The sequence below is a fragment of the Acinonyx jubatus genome, chromosome A3, assembly GCF_027475565.1.
Source record: "Acinonyx jubatus isolate Ajub_Pintada_27869175 chromosome A3, VMU_Ajub_asm_v1.0, whole genome shotgun sequence".
Taxonomy (NCBI): Eukaryota; Metazoa; Chordata; class Mammalia; order Carnivora; family Felidae; genus Acinonyx; species Acinonyx jubatus.
In genome coordinates, this window is record NC_069388.1 from 79398620 (window position 1) to 79418683 (window position 20064).

A 20064-nucleotide genomic window follows, 5' to 3' on the forward strand; every position below is an offset into this window, starting at 1 on the left:
ACTCTTTACTTTCAGTTTGCCTGTCTTTACATCTGAAGTGAGTCTCTTGTAGGCAGCATATAAATGCATCTTCTATTATTCATTCAGCCAGTCTGTGTCTTTTTTTTTAAGTTTATTTATTTATTTTCAGAGAGAGCATGAGTGGGAGAGGGAAAAGAGAGAGGGAGAATCTCAAGTAGGCTCCTCACTGTCAGTGCAGAGCCCAGCCCGGGGCTCAAACCCACAAAACTGTGATATCGTGACCTAAGCCAAAATCAAGAGTTGGATGCTCAGCTGACTGAGCCATCCAGCTACCCCACTCTCTGGCTTTTTATTGGAGAAGCTAGCTCATTTTCATTTAAAGCAATTTATTGGTGAATAGGTAGTTATTGGCATTTTGTTAATTGTTTTCTGGCTGTTCTTAAAATTTATTCCTTTATATTTTTCTTTCTTTTTTCTTTTGTGATTTGATAATTTTCTGTAGTAATAGGCTTATACATCTCCTATCTTTTGTGTATCTATAGGTTATTGCTTTGTGGTTACCATGAGGCTTACATATATCTCACATCACATAGAAATAAATAAAGATGGTCTATTTTAAGTTAATAGCTTAAGTTCAGATGTATTCTAAACCTGACATCTTTTCTCCCTCTTCCACATTTTGTTTTGATGTCACAATTTAAATCTTTTAGTTTTCAATATTAACTTACAAATTATTGTAGTTACAGGTATTTTTACTACTTTTGTCTTTTAAGCATCATACTAGATTTATGAGTAGTTAACCAACCACGTTTACAATATAAGATTATTTCTGATATTTGCTATATTTACCTTGACTACTGAGATTTATACTTTCCTATGTTTTCCTATTGTTAATTAGTGCCTTATGTTTAAGCTTAAGGAAGTCCTTTTAACATTTCTTGTAAGTCAGGTCTAGGGGTAATAAACTCCTTAAGCTTTTGCTTGTCTGGAAAACTCATTCACACACCCCCACCCCAAATCTTAAGGACATCTTTGCTAGACAGTCTTGTTGGCAGTCTTTTTCTATCAGTATTTTGAATATATTGTGCCTACTCCCTCTGGCCTGCTAAGTTTCCACTCAAAAATCTTGATTTTCTTATGGGATTTCACTTGCATTTAACTAATTGTTTTTCTCTTGATGCTTTTAAGATTCTCTCCTTGTTTTAAGAACAAATATTGTTAAAATACCCAAAGAAATCTACAGATTTAATACAATCCCTATCAAAATACTAGCAGCATTTTTCACGGAACAAATAATCCTAAAATTTGTATGGAACTACAAATGACCCCGCATAGCCAAAGCAGTCTTGAAAAAGAAAAGCAAAACTAGAGGCATCACAATTAGAGACTTCATATTATACTACAAAGCTATAGTGATCAAGACAGTATAGTACTGGCACAAAAACAGACACATATAGATCAATGGAATAGAATGGAAAACCCAGAAATAAACCTACAATTACATGTTCAATTAATCTTCAACAAAGGAGGCAGAATATGCAACGGGAAAAAGACTCAACAAATGGTGCTGGGAAGATTGGACAGCAATCCGAAAAGAATGGAATTGGACCACTTTCTTACACCATACACAAAAATAAACCCCAAATAGATTAAGAACTTAAATGTGAGACCTGAAACCATAAAAATCCTAGGAGAGAGCACTGCTTATAATTTCTCTGACAATGGCCATAGCAACATTTTCCTAGACATGTGTCCTGAGGGAAGGGAAACAAAAGCAAAAATAAACTATTTGGATTACATCAAAATAAAAAGCTTCTGCACAGCAAAGGAAACAATCAACAAAACTATAAAAAACAACCTACTGAATGGAAAAAGGTATTTGCAAATGACATATCTGAAAAAGGGTTAGTATCTAAAACATATAAAGAACTGATACAACTCAACACCAAAAAAAAAAAAAATCCAATTTAAAAAATGGGCAGACGACATAAACAGATATTTCCCCAAAGAAAGCATTCAGATGGCCAACAGACACATGAAAAGATGTTCAACATCATTCATCATCAGGGAAATGCAAATCAAAACCATAATGAGATATTACCTCACACCTGTCAAAATGGCTAAAATAAAAAAGACAAGAAAAAACAAGTGTTGGCAAGGATATGGAGAAGAACTCTTGTGCACTGTTGGTGGGCATGCAAACTAGTGCAGCCATTGTGGAAAACAGTATGGAGTTTCCTAAAAAAATTAAAAACAGAGCCACCTGGGTGGCTCAGTCAGTTAAGTATCTGTTGACTTCAGCACAGGTCTTGATCTCACAGTTTCGTGAGTTCAAGCCCCAAGTTGGCTCTGTGCTGGTCTTGCAGAGCTCCTTGGGATTCTCTCTCTCTCTTTCTCTTTCTCTCTCTCTGCTCCTCCCCTGCTTACCTTCTCTCTGTCTCAAAATAAATGAACTTTAAAAAAAATTAAAACATTAAAAACATAACTACCATATGATCCAGTAATTCCACTACTGGGAATTTACCCAAAGAATAAAAAACCACTAGTTTATAAAGATAGATGTACCCCCTGTTATAGCATTATTTACAATAGCCAAATTATAGAAGCAGCCCAAGTGTCCTATCTATGGATGAATGGATAAAGAAGTGGTGTATGTGTGTGTATATATATATATATACACACAATGGAATATTAATACACACACACAATGGAATATTAATCCATAAAAACAATGAAATCTTGGCATTTGCAACAACATGGGTGGATCTAGGGAGTATATGCTAAGTGAAATAAGTCATAGAAAGACAAATAGCATATGATTTCACTCATGTGAAATTGAAGAAACAGATGAACAAACAAAGGAAAAAAAAAAGACAAACCAAAAACCAGACTTTAAATATGAAGAACAAACTGGTGGTTACCAGAGGGGAGGTCGGTAGGGGCGGGGGTGAAATAGGTGAAGGGAATTAAGAATACACTTATCTTGATGAGTACTGACAAATATACAGAATTGTTGAATCACTATATTGCACACCTGAAATGAATATAACACTGAACATTAACTTACTGGAATTAAAAAAAAAACCACAGATGCGAGGCTGGACCAATTACCAAAAAAAAAAAAAAAAAAAAAAAAAAAAAAAAAAAGATTCCCTCCTTATCTTTAACTTTAGACAATTATAATGTGTTTTAGAGTGGGTCTCCAAGAGTAGGGAAGTTTTTAGCTATTATGTCTTTAAGTTCTCTACCCCTTCTCTCTGTCTCTTCTCATTCTGGAACTCCTATAATATGAATGTTGGTACACTTGATGCTCTCTCATAAACCCCTTAAATTATCTGCACTTTTTTTTTCTTCCTGCTGCTATTTAGATGAGTTCTGCTGACCTGTCCTTGAATTCACTGCTACTTTCTTCTCATTCATCTGTTTTGATGTTGAATCTCTGTGTTGTATTTTTCAATTCTGTTATTGTATCTATCAGCTCTGTGACTTTTATTTGACACTTTCCTATATTTTCTCTTTGTTAAAATTTGTTCATAAACTTTGTTCATACATTTTTCTGGCAAGATTGGTAAGCATCTTTATGACTGTCATTTTGAACTTTTAATCAGGTAAATCACTTACTTGTTTCATGAAAATGTTTTTCTGAGGTTTCATCTTGCTCTTTCATACGGAACCTATTTCTCTTTCTTCATTTTCTTGACTCTCTGTGTTAGTTTCTATGCATTAGATAAAACAGCTACCATTCCCTGTTTTGAAGCAGTACCTCATAGGAATGATTTTCATCTTTCAACCCAAGTCTCTCAAACCTTTGTGCTTCGCCAAGCAGCCTACTTTATTCTTAGTGGCTGTCAATAGTTGAGGGTTTGCCAATACCTGTCAGAGTCCAAAAGGGGAAGATCTTGGTTGGCTCATAGATTCAGGCTGATTGGAAACAAACCCTCCGGCAGTAGCTTTTAAAGTATGCAGATACGACTCTTTCATGGGAAGACTGGGAGTGTTTTTGTCATTCCCTCTGAAGTGGTAGCCTGTGAATGCAGGTCCCACTGGTCACCAAGAGTTAGGATATCAAGGAACCTGTCCTCTCGGCAGCAGACAAAAGTCGAAGCACCAACCAAGTATACAATCTCCTTTCTCAGAAACACCAGTGACCTGGAGTAGGGCAGAGGGAGAGCAGGAAGATAGTTCCCACCCTCTGAGATCTCTGGAGAGGATTACAGTTGGCTCTTAGATGTGTATTAAATTAGAATCCTGTCCCTCAGGGTGCAGCCTAGAAGGTATCTTATACACCTCTTTCACAGAAAGACCAGGCATTTCAGTCTGCTGCCTTTCTGCTGTGCCCTAGGGTAGCTGGTTAAGAACTCTTTCTCCATTTGTTACAGTCCTTTTGAATGTAAGCCTTGCTGGCCACCAGAGCTAGGTGATCAAGGGGTATCCCCCTAGGTGGCAGCTGCAAAAACTGGAATGCCAAACAAGTGCACAGTTCATTTCCAGGAGATATAGGCAACCTGGAACGAGGCAAGTACAATGACTGTCACTGTCAAAATGACAGAATCCCACATCCAGATATTGGTTGTTCCAAAATAACTCAAGTTCTTCAATTACATTTCTCTTTTTTTATTTTTTTAATGTTTGTTCATTTTTGAGAGAGAGAAAGAGTGCAAGCAGGGGAGGGGCAGAGAGAGAGGGAGACAGAATCCAAAGCAGGCTCCAGGCTCTGAGCTGTTAGCACAGAGCCTGACGCTGGCCTTGAACCCAGGAACCATGAGATCATGACCTGACCCAAAGTCAGATGCTTAAATGACTGAACCACCTAGGTGCCCCTTCAATTACATTTTTTAATATCATGAAGGAAACTATATTAACCGCAGTGATACAAAAAGCTGTAGATGTTTAAACGTATACAACTTGATGGGTTTGGAGATACGTATACACCTGTGAAACCATCATTACTATAATTGCCATAAACTTATCTATCACTTCCAAAGGTTTCCTCCCATACCCCCTTTGTTGTTTTTCCTTTTTTCCTTTGTGGTAAGAGCACTTATCATAATACCTACTCTCTCAGAAAATTTTAAAATACGGTATTAAACATTACAGGTCACATACAGTAGATCTCCAGAACGTTTTGCATATATTAAATTTTGTACTCTTTGACCAACAGATTCCCATTTCCTCCTCTCCACAGCCCCTGGAAACCACCATTCTACTCTCTGCTTCTATGTATTTGACTATTTTGGACTCCACATATAATTGAGATCATGTCTTGCTTTTTTTTTTTTTAAGTTTTTAAATTTTATTTTGAGAGAGAAAGCACAAGTACAGGAGGGGCGGAGAGAAAGGGAGAGAGAGAGAATCCCAAGCAGACTCCCTATTGTTGGTGCAGAGCCCAGCATAGACCTTGAACTCATAAACCATGAAATCATGACCTGAGCTGAAGTTAAAGTTGAAGCTGAAGTTAACCGACTGAGCCACCCAGGAGCCCCAAGATTTGTCTGTGTCTGGCTTAGTTTACTTAGCATCATGTCCTTTAGGCACATCCATGTTGTGGCAAATGGCAGGATTTCCTTTTTTAAGGCTGAATAATATTCCTCTGTATACCGAGAATTGTAATTATTTATAAATTTTGGGTATTAACTTACCCTTATTTAATATTTGGCCTGTATATATTTTCTCCCATTCTGTGGGTTGCCTTTTTATTTTGTTGAGGACTTCGTTTTTGTAAAGAAGTTTTTTAGTTTGATTTAATCTCATTTGTCTATTTTTGCTTTTGTTGCCTGTGCTTTTGGTGTCCTATCCAAGAAATCATTGGCTAGTCCAATGTCTGGTAGCTTTTACCCTAGATTTTCTTCTAAGACTTTATTGTTCAGGTTTTGAATTCAGGTCTTTAATCCATTTTGAGTTGATTATTCAAAATGGAGTGAGATAAGGGTCCAGTTTCATTTATTTACATGTAAATTTCTAATTTTTCTCCCAGCATTTATGGAAGAAATGGTCTTTTCCACGTGTGTATTCGTGGCACCCTTACTGAAGATCAGTTGATTCTTATATGCATGGACTTAGTTCTGATGCTCTATTCTGTTTCATTAATTTATATTTCTGTTTTTCTGCCCATACCATACTGTTTAGATTATTATAAATTTGTAATATGTTTGAATTGGGCAGTATGATACCTCCAGCTTTATTCTTGATCAAAAATTTTTGAGCTATTTGGGGTTTTCTGTAGTTCCAAAAAAATTTTAGTATTGTCTTCAAAAACAGAAGAATGCCATTGGGGTTTTGATAAAGATTGCATTGAATGTACAAACTGCTTTGGAAAGTATGAGCTTTTTTTTTTTTTAAATGTTTATTTTGAGGGGGAGAGAGAGAGAGAGAGAGACAGGAGGAGGGGCGGAGAGAGAGGGAGGCACAGAATCCGAAGCAGGCCCCAGGCTCTGAGCTGTCAGCACAGAACCTGACATGGAGCTCAAACTCACGAACTGTGAGATCATGACCTGAGCCGAAGTCAGACACTCAACTGACTGAGCCACCCAGGCACCCCAGGATGAGCTTTTTTTAAACAAAATTTTTAAATGTTTATTTTTGAGAGAGGTGGGGGAGAGAGAAAGAGACAGAGACACAGAGCACAAGCAGGGGAGGGGAGGAGAGACAGTGAGACACAGAATCTGAGACAGGTTCCAGGCTCCAAGATGTCAGCACAGAGCCTGATGGGTGCTTAATGGGTGCTTGAACCCATGAAATGTGAGATAATGACCTGAACCAAAGTAGGATGCTTAACTGATGGAGCCACTCAGGTGCACCAGGAAATATGAGCTTTTTAACAATACTGAGTCTTCTAGTACATAAACATGAGATGTCCTTCTATGTATTTGTTTTGTTTTTGTTTTGGGAGAGAGAGAGAGAGAGAGAGAGAGAGAGAGAGAGAGAGAGAGAGAGAGAGATTGTGTGAGCAGGAGAGGGGCAGAGGGAGAGGGGAAAAGAATCTCAAGCAAGCTCCACGCCCAGCATGGAGCCTGACATGATGCTCCATCCCAGGACTGTGAAATCATGACCTGAGCAGAAATCAAGAATCAGATGCTTAACTGACTGAGCCACCCAGGCACCCCATTTATTTCTTTTTAAATTTATTTCTTTAAAAAATGTTTATTTTTGAGAGAAGGAGATAGAGTGTGGGTGGGGGAGGGGCAGAGAGAGGGAGACACAGAATCTGAAGGAAGCTCCAGGCTTTGAGCTGTCAGCACAGAGCCCTACATGGGGCTCGAACTTATGAACTGCAAGATCATGACCTGAGCTAAAGTTGGATGCTTAACTGACTGAGCCACCCAGGTGCCTCCTTTTTAAATTTCTTAAGTCAGTGTTTTGTAGTTTTACGTGTATAAGGGTTTTACTCCTTGGTTAAATTTATACTTGAGTATTTCTTTTTTAAAAAATATTATTGTAAATGGAACTGTTTTTTAAATTTCCTTTTTGGTAGGTGGTTAATATATAGAAATGTAGTTGATTTTTGTATGTTGGTTTTGTATCCTGTGTTGTTACTGAATCCATGTACTCTGTTTTTTGTGGAGTCTTTAAGGTTTTCTACATTTAAGATTATGTCATTTGCAAACAGGTAGTTTCACTTCTTCCTTTGCAATTTGGGTGCCTTTGTTTACTTTTTGTTTTTAATTGTTCTGCCTTATACTTTAAGTACTATGTTGAATTGGAGAGGGGGGAAGTGGACATCCTTGTTTTAGAAGTTAAATGTGATGCTTTCAGCTTTTCGCTGTTGAGTACGATGTTACCTGTGGCCTTTTCATAAATGGCCTTTATTGTGTTGAGGTGCATTTGTTTTAGTACTTGATTCGTTGAGAGTTTTTTCTTTCTTACCATGAGAAGGAGATGAATTTTGTCAAATGCTTTTCCTGCGTGTACTGAGATGATTATGTTAATTTTATCCTTTGTTCTGTTAAATGTGGCATGTCACATTTACTGATTTTTCTATGTTGAACCATCCTTGCATTCCAAGGATATGATTCTTTTAATGTGCTCTTGAACTAAGTTTGCTAGTATTTTGTTGGGGATTCTTGCAACTATGTTTGTCAGAGATGTTTGACTTGTAGTTTTCTTCTCTTCTGGTGTCTTTGTCAGTCTTTGGTATCACGGTGGTGTTGGTCTCATAGAATAGGTGGAAGTGTTCCCTCTTCTTTGACTTTTTGGAAGTGTTTGGAGAGGACTGGTATTAATTTTTTTGATGATTGGTAGGATTCACCTGTGAATCCATCTGGTCCTGGACTTTTCTTTGTTGGAAGGTTTTTATTATTATTATTTTTTTTCCAACGTTTATTTATTTTTGGGACAGAGAGAGATAGAGCATGAATGGGGGAGGGGCAGAGAGAGAGGGAGACACAGAATCGGAAACAGGCTCCAGGCTCTGAGCCATCAGCCCAGAGCCTGACGCGGGGCTTGAACTCACGGACCGCGAGATCGTGACCTGGCTGAAGTCGGACGCTTAACCGACTGCGCCACCCAGGCGCCCCTGTTGGAAGGTTTTTAATTACTCCTTTACTTTTCTTTGCTATTGGTCTGTTCAGGCTTTCTGTTTCTTCTTGATTCAGTCTTGGTAGGTAGTATGTTTGTAGGAATTTTGCTATTTCATGTAGGTTTTTCAAGTTACGTGTATAATTTTGATAATAGTTCCTTACGATCCTTTTTATATCTGGGGGATCAGTTGTAATGTCTCCTCTTTTGTTTCTGTTATTACTTGATTCTTCTCTCTTTATTTCTTAGTCTACCTAAAGGTGTGTTGACTTTATATTTTCCCAAAAGAATTCTTAATTTAATTGATTTTTTAAAAATGTATTCCTATTCTCTATTTCAGTTCTAATCTCTATTACTTCTTCCTTCTGCCAACTTCATGATTAGCTTGTTGTTGTCTAGTTCCTTGAGGTATAAAGTTATGTTGTTTATTCTACATTTAAAAAAAAAGCTTACTGCTATAGCCTTGCTTGTTAATACTGTTTTTGCTGCCTCCAATATGTTTGGATATATTCTGTGTCCATTTTTCTTTCTTTAGAGATATTTTCTTATTTCCCTTTTGATTTCATATGTGACCCAATAAATGTTTGAGTATGCTTTTAAAGTTTTGAGTATTTGTGAATTTTCTCATTTTCTTTTTATTATTCTTTTTCTTTTTCTTTTTTTTTTAATTTAAATTTTAGTTTGTTAATATATAGTACAATATTGGCTTCAGGAGTAGAATTAAGTGATTCATCACTTACTTAAAACACCCAGTTTTCACCACAACAAGAACTTTCCTTCATATCCATCACCTATCTAGCTCAACCCTCATCCACCTCCCTCCATCACCCTTAGTTTGTTCTATATCATTAAGAGTCTTGTGTGGTTTGCTTCCCTTTCTTCTTCTCTCCCTTCCTATATGTTCATCTGTTTTGTTTCTTAAATTCCACATATGAGTGAAATCATATGGTATGTGTCTTTTTCTGATTGACTTATTTCACTTAGCATACTACATTCTGGCTCTGTCCATGTCACTGAAAATGGCAAGATTTTGTTCTTTTTCATGGCTGAGTGATATTCCACTACACATACATATGTATACATACATATATATGTATGTATACATATATATATATGTATGTATACATATATATATATGTATGTATACATATATATATACACAAAAATATTTTCTTTTTCCAATCATCAGTCAGTGGACATTTGGACTCTTTCTATTGTTTGGCTATTGTTGCTAATGCTGTTATAAACACTGGGGTGCATACACCCCTTCAAATCTGTATTTTTGTATCCTTTGGGTAAATACATAATAGTGTCACTACTGGATTGCAGGTTAGTTCTATGTTTAGGTTTTTGAGGAAACCATACTGTTCTCCAGAGTGGCTGCACCAATTTGCCTTTCCACTAGTGGTGCAAGAGGATTCCCCATTCTCCACATCCTTGCTAACACCTGTTGTTTCTTGTGTTGTTAATTTTAGCCATTCTGACAGGTGTGAGGTGATATCTCATTGTGTTTTTGATTTGGATTTCCCTAATGATGAGATGTTAAGCATCTTTTCATATGTCTGTTAGCCATCTGGATGTCTTCTTTGGAAGAGTGTCTGTTTATGTCTTTTGCCCATTTCTTCACTGGATTATTTGGTTTTGGGGTATTGAGTTTGATAAAGTCTTTATAGATTTTTAGTTATGAACCCTTTATATGATGTGTCATTCGCAAATATCTTCCCCCAATCTCACTGGTTGCCTTTAAGTTTTGTTGTTTCCTTCACTATCCAGAAGCTTTTTATCTTGGTGAGGTCCCAGTAGTTCATGTTTGCTTTTGTTTCCCTTGCCTCTGGAGATATGTCTAGTAAGAAGTTGCTATGGCTGAGGTGAAAGAGGTTGCTGCTGCTTTTCTCCTCTAGGATTTTGGTATTTTCCTGTCTCACATTTAGGTCTTTCATCTATTTTGAATTTATTTTTTTGTATGGTGTAAGAATCAGTAATCAAAAATCTTCCAACAAACAAGAGTCCTGGGCCAGATAGCTTACCAGGGGGAATTCTACCATATATTTATTTTTTTTTTCCTAAAAATTTTTTTTTTAACGTTTATTTATTTTTGAGACAGAGAGAGACAGAGCATGAACGGGGGAGGGTCAGAGAGAGGGAGACACAGAATCTGAAACAGGCTCCAGGCTCTGAGCTGTCAGCACAGAGCCGATGCGGGGCTCGAACTCACTGACCGCGAGATCATGACCTGAGCTGAAGTCGGCCGCTTAACCGACTGAGCCACCCAGGCGCCCCTCTACCATATATTTAAAGAAGAGTTAATACCTATTCTTCTCAAACTGTACCAAAAAACAGAAATAGAAATCTTCCAAACTCATTCTATGAAGCCAGACTAAGACTCCACTAAAAATGAGAATTATTGGCCAATATAATATCCCTGATGAACCTGGATACATTAAAAGAATTACTATGATCAAATGGGATTTATTTCTGGGCTGCAGGGCTGGTTTGGTATTCACAAATCAATTAATGTGATACACCACATTAATAAAAGAAAGGATAAGAACCATATGATCCTGTCAATAGATGCAGAAAAAGCATTTGACAAAAATACAGCATCTATTCTTTTTTTAAAAAGTTTTTTAAATGTTTATTTTTGAGAGAGAGAGAGAGAGACAGAGCATGAGTGGGGGATGGGCAGAGGGAGAAGGAGACACAGAGTCTGAAGCAGGCTCCAGGCTCTGAGCTCTCAGCATAGACCTCGATATGGGGCTTGAACCCACGAATGGTGAGATCATGACCTTAGCTGAAGTCAGATGCTTAACTGAGTGAGCCACCCAGGTGCCCCCAGCATCCATTCTTAATAAAAACTGTCAACAAAGTGGGGATCACTGGAATACACCTCAACATCATAAAGGCCATATATGAAAGACCCACAACTCATATCATCCTCAATGGGGAAAACCTGAAGAATGGACCTAGAATGTATTATGCTAAGCTCAAGCCTTTCCCCTATAGTCAGGAACAAGACAAGGATGTCCACCCTCACCATTACTATTTAACATAGTACTGGAAGTCTTAGCCTCAGCAATCAGGCAACAAAAAGAAATAAAGGGCATACAAATTGGCAAAAAAGAAGTCATACTTCCACTATTTGCAGGTGACATGATACTCTATGTAGAAAACCAAAGACTCCACCAAAAAATTGCTAATACATAAATTCAGCAAAGTCACAGGATATAAAATCAACATGCAGAAATCTGTTGCATTTCTATCACCAATAATGAAGCAGCGGAAAGAGAAATCAAGGAATCAATCCCATTAACAATGCACCAAAAACAGTAAGATGCCTTGGAATAAACCTTACTAAAGAGATAAAAGGTCTGTACTCTGAAAATATAGATTTATGAAAGAAATTAAAGAGGACAAAACGAAATGGAAAAGCAATCCATGATCATGGATTGGAAGAACAAACTTTGTTAAAATGTCTACACTACTCAGTGCAATCTACACATTAAATGCAATCCCTACCAAATACCACCAACATTCTTCACAGAGTTAGAAAAAACAATCCTGAAATTTGTATGGAACCACAAAGACCCAGGATAGCCAAAGCAGTCTTGAAAAAGAAAAAACCGGAGGCATTGTGATTCTGGATTTCAAGCTATATTACAAAGCAGTAGTGATTAAGACAGTATGGTACTGGCACAAAAACAGATGGAAACAAGAGAACAGAATAGAACAGATGGAAACAATGGAACAAAATAGAAAACCCAGAAATGGACCCACAGCTATACAGTCAACTCATCTTCGACAAAGCAGGAAAGAGTATCCAATGGAAAAAAAGACTGTCTCTTCAAATGGTGTTGGGAAAACTGGATGGTGACATGGAGAAGAATGAAACTGGACCACTTTCTTATACCATACACAAAAATATTATTACTTTCTAATTTCATTCCATTGTGATCAGAAAAGATATTTTAAATGATTCCGGTCTTTTTAAATTTGTTAAGACCTGTTTTGTGAACTAGTATGTGATCTATCATGGAGAATGTTTCATGTGCACTTGAGAAGAATGAGTATTTTGTTTTGGGGTGGAGTGTTCTATATATGTTCAGTTTCCATTTTGTCTATAGTGTCATTCAGTTCTGCTGTGTTACTGAATTTTTGTGTGTGTAGATCTATCCATTATAAAGAGGTGGGTATTGAACTATACTACTATTTTATTACTGTCTACCTCTCTTTTCATATCTGTAAATGTTTGCTTTATACGTTAATATGTATTGACAGGTATATAGTTGATGTTGCGCGCATGTTTATTTATAATGGTTAAATCTTCCTGGTAAATTGACTTTTTTATTGTTATGTAATGTCCTTTGTCTCATGATAGTTTATCAGTTAAAGTCTCTTTTGTCTACTGTAATGACTCCTCTCTTTTGGTTACCTTTAGCCACCCTGGTACTTTCAGGCTATGTGTATTTTTAAATCTAAAGTGAGTCTCTTGTAGACAGCATATAGTTGAGTCTTTTTAAATTTTTTAATCCATTCAGCCATACTATCTTTTGATTGAGGAATTTAATCCATTTACATTTAAAGTAATTACTGTGATAGGAAAAGACTTAATATAACTATTTCATTAACTGTTTTCTGTTTTGTAGTGATTTTGTTTCTTCTTCAACTTGTCTTTCTTTATTTGATGATTGCAGCAGCAGCAGCAGTATGCTTTGATTCTTCTCTCTTTATCTTTGGTGTATCTATTGTGCCTTTTGTTTTTGTAGTTACCACTGGGCTCACATCAAACATTTTCTAGTTAAGGCAGTCTGTTTTAAGCTAATAACAACTTAATTTTACTTATGTGCAGAATGTGTACACTTCTCTCACATAAACTTTGAGTTGATTCTAGATTTTACTTCTTTCTATGTTGTGTTCCATTTTAGTGGTGATAGTTATTCTTAGTACGTTGGTCTTAATTTTTGTATACTAGTGTTAAAAGTGATTTACATGCCACTATTAAAGTATATCCTTTAACAGTGACAGTTCATATGCTTTTATGTTATTGTTTACTTTTTTTTGTTTGTTTCAAACTGAACTCCCTTTAGTTTTTATTGTAAGGCACATCTAGCATAATATACTCCCTCAGGTTTTGTTTGTATGGGAGACTCTCTCCTTTATTCTTCAAATACAGTTTTGTCAGGTAAAGTATTCTTGGTTTGTACTTTTTTTTGTTTCAGTGCTTTGAATATATCATCCTGCCCCCCCCTTTTTTTTAGAAAAAGTTTTAATGTATATTTATTTTTGAGAGAGAGAGAGAAAGAGTGTGAGTAGGAGAGGGGCAGAGAAAGAGGGAAACACAGAATCTGAAGCAGGATCCAGGCTCCAAGCTATCAGCACAGAGCCTGACATGGCTGAACTCACCGTGAGATCATCACCTGAGCTGAAGTTGTACACTTAACCGACTGAGCCACCCAGGCACCCTTCATCCCTCTCTCTTTTGACTTACACAGTTTCTGTGGAGAAATCCACTGATAGTCTTAGGTGCTATTCCTTGTTATAGTCCCTTGGTGTGACAAGTCATTTTCTTTTGCTGCTGTGAAAATGTTTTCTTTTTACTTTAGACAATTTACTTGAACCTCTTTGGGAACTTTTGGGCTTCACAAATTTGGATGTTCATTTTCCTGCTTATATTTGAGATGTTTCAACCACTGTTTCTTTAACTTTTTGGTCTCTCTCTCTCTCTCTCTCTCCTTCTGGGACACCTATAGTGTGAGTATTCGTTCTTTTGGGGTATCATATTAAGTCCCATAGGGTTTCTTCACTTTTTCACTTGTATTTTTATGTTTATTTTTGAGAGAGAGTGGGAGTGGGAGAGGGGTGGGGGGGGGCACAGAGGTTCTGAAGTGGGCTGCATACCAACAACAGAGCGCCTGATGTGGGGATCGAACTCATGAACCATGAGATCATGACCTGAGCTGAAGTTAGACGCTTAACTGAATGAGCCACCCAGGCACCCCTCATTCTTTTCTTTTTTGTTCTTTTAAATTTGGAATTTCAAATGACTTGTCTTTGAGTTTGTTGGGGTTTTTCCTGCTTAATTGATTCTGCTGTTGAAGTTAATGGAATTTTTAGTTTTATCATTATATTCTTCAGCTCCAGATTTCTGTTTTTTTTTTTTAATAGGTTGGTTTTTGTTTGTTTGTTTTTGAGCTTCATCATTTTGTTCATGTATTGTTTTCCTAATTTTCTTTAGTTATCTGTGTTCTCTTTTAGCTCATTGAACTTTTTTCCTTTTAAATTTTTATTTATTTTGAGAGAGGAAGCGAGTGGGGTTGGGGCAGAGAGAGAGGGAGAGAGAGAATCCAAGCAGGCTCCACACTGTCAGTGCAGAGCCCGATGCAGGCCTCAATCTCATGAACTGTGAGATCATGACCTGAGCTGAAATCAAGAGTCAGAGGCTTAACTGACAGAGCCACCAAGGTGCCCCTCACTGGGCCCCCTATCTATCTATCTATCTATCTATCTATCTATCTACCTACCTACCTACCTACCTACCTACCTATCTACCTACCTACCTATCCATCTATCTACATTGAGCTTTGTAAAGATGATTTTATTTGGAATTCTTTGTCAAGCAGTGTGTGGATTTCCATTTCTTTGGCACTGGTTACTAGAACTTTTGTTTCCTTTGGTGGTACTGTGCCCACTTCTTTGTGACTTTATAGCCTTGCACTGGTGTCTGTGCAACTAAAGGAGCAGGGACCTCTTCCATTCTTTACAGAGTGTTTTTGGCAGGTAAAGACCTACTCCTGCAGGTCCCCAGATAGACAAGCCTGCCTCCAGGATTGCAGTGGAGCAGAACCAGGGCCAGGTCATGGAGCTACTTCCTGGTCTACAGTTAGGTTACTGGTTGGCTGATTTATCATTGGGGGCATCATCAGGCATAGCTTGTGCTGCTTGCCCAGGTGGAAAGGCTACTTCTGAGTCCACAGTTAGCCTGCCTATTACTTGGGACATAGATTGGCATGTCTCTTCCCAGGTCCCTAGGTGGACCAGACTGGCTGTGGGATCACAGTTGAGCAGTTGGAACTGAATATGGGGTTGCTTCTAGGTTTGCAGTTGGGTCTGTAGTCAGTGGGCCTATTAGTGGGGTTACAGGCACATGACATTCCTGCCAGGCCTGCTAGTGTAGATCCATGTATATGGGGTGATAGAGCTGCTCCTAGGTCTGTGGTCAGGTCCTGGGGCAGAGGTATGCTTTCTCAAAGAGTCCTCTGTCTTGGGCTCCATTGTGCTCTTGCAACTTTCTTCCTGGATTTTGAAGCCCCCACAATGGTACTTATGTTTGTGGATAGTTGCCAAATTGGTGTTTATGGGGAGGGGGGAATGAGGGCTGGAGACCTATTTTGCCATCTTGCTAGTAACCATCAACTAGCTGCTGGCCTTGTTGAATACTATAAACTCCACATTTTTCTTCAAATTCAAAAGAAACAAAATTGGAAAATGCCATTTCTTTCCTACATAGAATCATGTATCTTTAAACTACTAATGCCAAAAACATAGCTCTAAATTGTTTATTCAACTGTTCATCCTTCATGAGAACCATTCCATTGAAACTTTTATTTTCTAGATGAGGACAACAAAAGAATTGAAGTAATAGTATTTTGGGTTGGGGTTGGGACCATACATAGGCCTTATGGCATATCCTTGGTAGACCTCAGTTTATAAAACAACAGCGTAAAGTAAGTGCTATATGCCTGGCACTATACGATACTTCTTAAAAGTTCTTTTTCCTTCCTGTCCACTTGCCTCAGAAGTTGCTCTTATGCACTTCTTTCTCTGGGCTATGTAGGAAGAAAAACCCCAAAAACGTCATAAAAAGTCTCTTAACTCCACATGCCTCTCTTGTCCTTCTCCATATCCTTTTTTTGTTCCAACTTCGGCATTTCAAAGTTTCAAAGACTTTAGTTAAGCAGAAATGACCCATTTTCAGGGAGAAAGGTAAGAAAATAAATAGGCCAAACTAAGATTCATCTTTAGGGGATAGTGAAAAGGGACCATAGTGTGAACATTCAAATATTAACTACTTTTGTCTCTTCACACACAGTCAACTATGTGTTATTTGTACTTTCTTTTTCTATAAATGCTCACACAGTTTCTTCTACATGTTGAAATTCTTTGAAGGCCATCTGCTCAGCTGAATATCTTGGCTAGAAGTGATTGCTCTATTACCTCCTCATGCTTATTTGGGGTAGCACTTGTAGTCTAACTTACTGTGTACATTTCTTTCTTACTAAATTAGGTAAGAATGAAGACATTTTTCTCAGTGACCTTCAGAATCTGTCTTATCAAATTGTAATCTCTAAGCCAGAAGTATACACATCACTGGCAGCTTGTTGGAAGGTCAGAATCATGGGCTCTATTCAAGACCTATTCAATGAGAACCAACATTTTAAGAAGATCCCCAAATTTATTTGTATACTCATTATAATTAAGCCTTTGTTAAAATAAGCTGACTTAGTATTTTACACTATATTTACCAAGAACTGTCTTATAACACACCAACTAGAAATGCTCAGGGATTTCTTAGTTTTATTCATTTACTGGAAGCTCTTGCCAGCCATAATATTGTTATTCTGTTATGCTTTAAATACTTTGAGTAACTTGGATACCATTACCTTCTTCATTACAGGTCTTAGTCATCAAAGATTCAGCACAGGTGTCTTTTTCAAGTTCATTTCTTCTGTCAAGTACTTGTCTGTTGTTTTTTTTAATTGGAAAAAGAATTAAAAAGAAAATTATAGGGTTAACATGTCATAGAATTTTTTCAATTTTCCCATCATTAAATAATTTACAGGACATTTTTGAAGAGCAATTAAATTCAAGTTTAAGATACAAATAAAATATTTTACATACACAATTTTCAAAAGAAGTAGTGGAAACAAAATGTGACATTCTACTGGGGTATTACAGGATTAGAATGGATGGTAAAAATTTCCTATTAAGTACATTTTATTTTCCTGATTTTAAAAGTAACTTATTACTACAGAAAAAAAACACACAAAGGAAAAAAACAATAACATAATTCAGATTTCCAGAGTTCTCATCTGGATAATTAGCTTCTATATGCAAGCATCTTTAAAAAAAATTTTTTTTAATGTTTATTCATTTTTGAGAGAGAAAGAGAGAGCGTGCGAGCTGGGGAAGAGGCAGAGAGAGGGAGAATCCAAAACAGGCTCCAGGCTCTGAGCTGCCGGCACAGAGCCCGACGTAGGGCTCAAACTCACAAGCCATGAGATCATGACCTGAGTCGAAGTCGGACACCCAACCAACTGAGCCACCCAGGTGCCCCAAGCATCTTTTTAAACAAAGCTGAGATAACACTATCTTATAAAATTTTATATAGCTCTCATACGGTTTTTGTTACATTTTGTATGTAAATTATGGACTATTTTTTTTTAAATGGACTTTTAAAGATGTAGATTTTAGGGGTGCTGGGTGGCTCAGTCGGTTGAGCATCTGACTTTAGCTCAGGTCATAATCTCATGGTTTGTGAGTTCAAGCCCCGCCTGGGGCTCTGTGCTGACAGCTCAGAGCCTGGAGCCTGCTTCAGATTCTGTGTCTCCCTCTCTCCCTGCTCCTCCCCTGCTTGAGCTCTGTCTCTCTCTCTCTCTCAAAAAAATAAAATAAACATTAAAAAAAAAAAGATGTAGATTTTAGGGGCACCTGGCTGGCTCAGTCAGAAGAGCATGTGACTCTTTTTGTTTTTTTCTTTTTAAAGTTTATTTATTTGAAAGGGGGAGTGGCAGACAGAGGGAGAGAAGAATCCCAATCAGGCTCTGCACAGTCAGCACAGAGCCCATTGTAGGGCTGGAACTCACAGACCATGAGATCATGACCTGAGCGAAGATCAAGAGTCAGAGCTTAACTGATTAAGCCACCCAGGCACCCCAGAGCATGGGACTCTTGGTCTTAGGGTCATGAGTTTGAGCCCCACATTGGATGTAGAGATGACTTAAAAATCTTTAAAAGAAAGATGTAGATTCTATGAATTTAACAGATGTATAGATTTGTGTTACTGCTATCACAATCAGAATAAAAATAGTTTCAGCATGTGAAAAAAAAACTCCCTCATACCTAACAGTCACACTTTCACCTCTATTAGTAAGCCTAGGAACCACTAATTTTGCTAGCTTGTCATTTCATGTTCTTAACAGTATCCTTTGAAGAGCAAAAGTTGATGAAGTCTAGCTTGTCAAATTTGTTTTTTTATGGATTGTACTTTTAGTGTCAGTTCTGAGAATTCTTAGACTAATACCAGATCATGAAGATTTACTTAAATGTTTTCTTTTAAAAGTGTTATAGTTTTACATTTTATATTTCAATGTATGATACATTTAGGGTTAATTTTTTAATAAGGTGTGAGGTTTACTTTGGGGCTCATTGCTTTTATACATAAGATGTCCAGTTGTTGTAATACCGTGTATTGAAGAGTATTCTTACTCCACTGAATTGCATTTGTACGTCTGTCAGAAATCAATGGGGCATATTGCATAGGTTTATTTCTGGATTCTCTGTTCAGTTTTATTCTGTCAATCTGTCCTTTTGCTAATACCACGATTTTTTGATTAGTATAGATTTAGAGAAGGGCATGGCAAACCATAGTCCATGGGAAATTAAAGTGATGCCCATTTTTGTAGATAAAGTTTTATTGGAACACACCCACACCCATTTATTTCCATAATATCAATGGCTGCTGTTTTATTTTAACAGCAGACTTAAGTAGCTGTGACAGGGATTGTATGATTTGCAAAACCTAAAACATTTACTAAATGACCCTTTATAGAAAGTGTTTGCTAGTTCTTGCTTTAGAAAAAGTCTTAAGATCATGCATGATTTTTCCAACATTATTTCTCTTCTTCAAAATTGTTTTCAGTATTCTAATTTCTTTGTCCTTTTATATAAGTTTTAGAATCAGCTTGTCCATATCTACACAGAATCTTTCTGGGATTTTGATTAGAATTGTTTTAAAACTTTAGATCAATCAGAAGACAACTGGTATGTGTACCATATTGAGTTTTTCAGTCCATAAACATGGTATGTGTCTCCATTTATTGTGGTCTTCTTTGATTAGTGTAAGCAGTATTTGAACCATACTTTAAAACTCTCTCAAAACAAAGTCCAGGAACAGATGGCTTCACATTTGAATTCTACAAAACCTTTACTTTTTCCCCCAAGTTTTATTTAAATTCCAGCTAGTAAAAATATAGTGCAATATTTGTTTCGGGTACAGAATTTAGTGATTCATCACTTATATACGACACCAATGCTCATCACAAGTGCCCTCCTTAATACACATCACCTCTTTAATCCATCCCTTTGTCCACCTAGTAACCATCAATTTGTTCTCTCTAGTTAAGAGTCTGTTTATTGGTTTGCCTCTCTTTTTTTCCCCGTGTTCATTTGTTTTGTTGCTTAAATCCACATAAGAGTAAAATCATATGGTATTTGTCTTTCTCTGATTTGTTTTGCTTAGCATAGTACTCTCTAGCTTTATTCACATGGTTGCAAATGGCCAGATTTCATTCTCATTTATAGCTGAGTAATATT

General features: G+C 37.1%; 1 protein-coding gene across 6 annotated transcripts in view; it reads right to left on the reverse strand.

Moving 5' to 3' along the window:
- The window catches only part of WDPCP (WD repeat containing planar cell polarity effector), a 607526-nt gene that overhangs the window by 14782 nt on the left and 572680 nt on the right, over nucleotides 1–20064 (reverse strand). For all 6 annotated transcript variants that reach the window (XM_053200664.1, XM_053200665.1, XM_053200666.1 and 3 more), the window contains one exon: nucleotides 17133–17212. In XM_053200664.1, the coding sequence (XP_053056639.1) occupies nucleotides 17133–17212 (80 nt within the window). The remainder of the gene's footprint in view (nucleotides 1–17132; nucleotides 17213–20064) is intronic.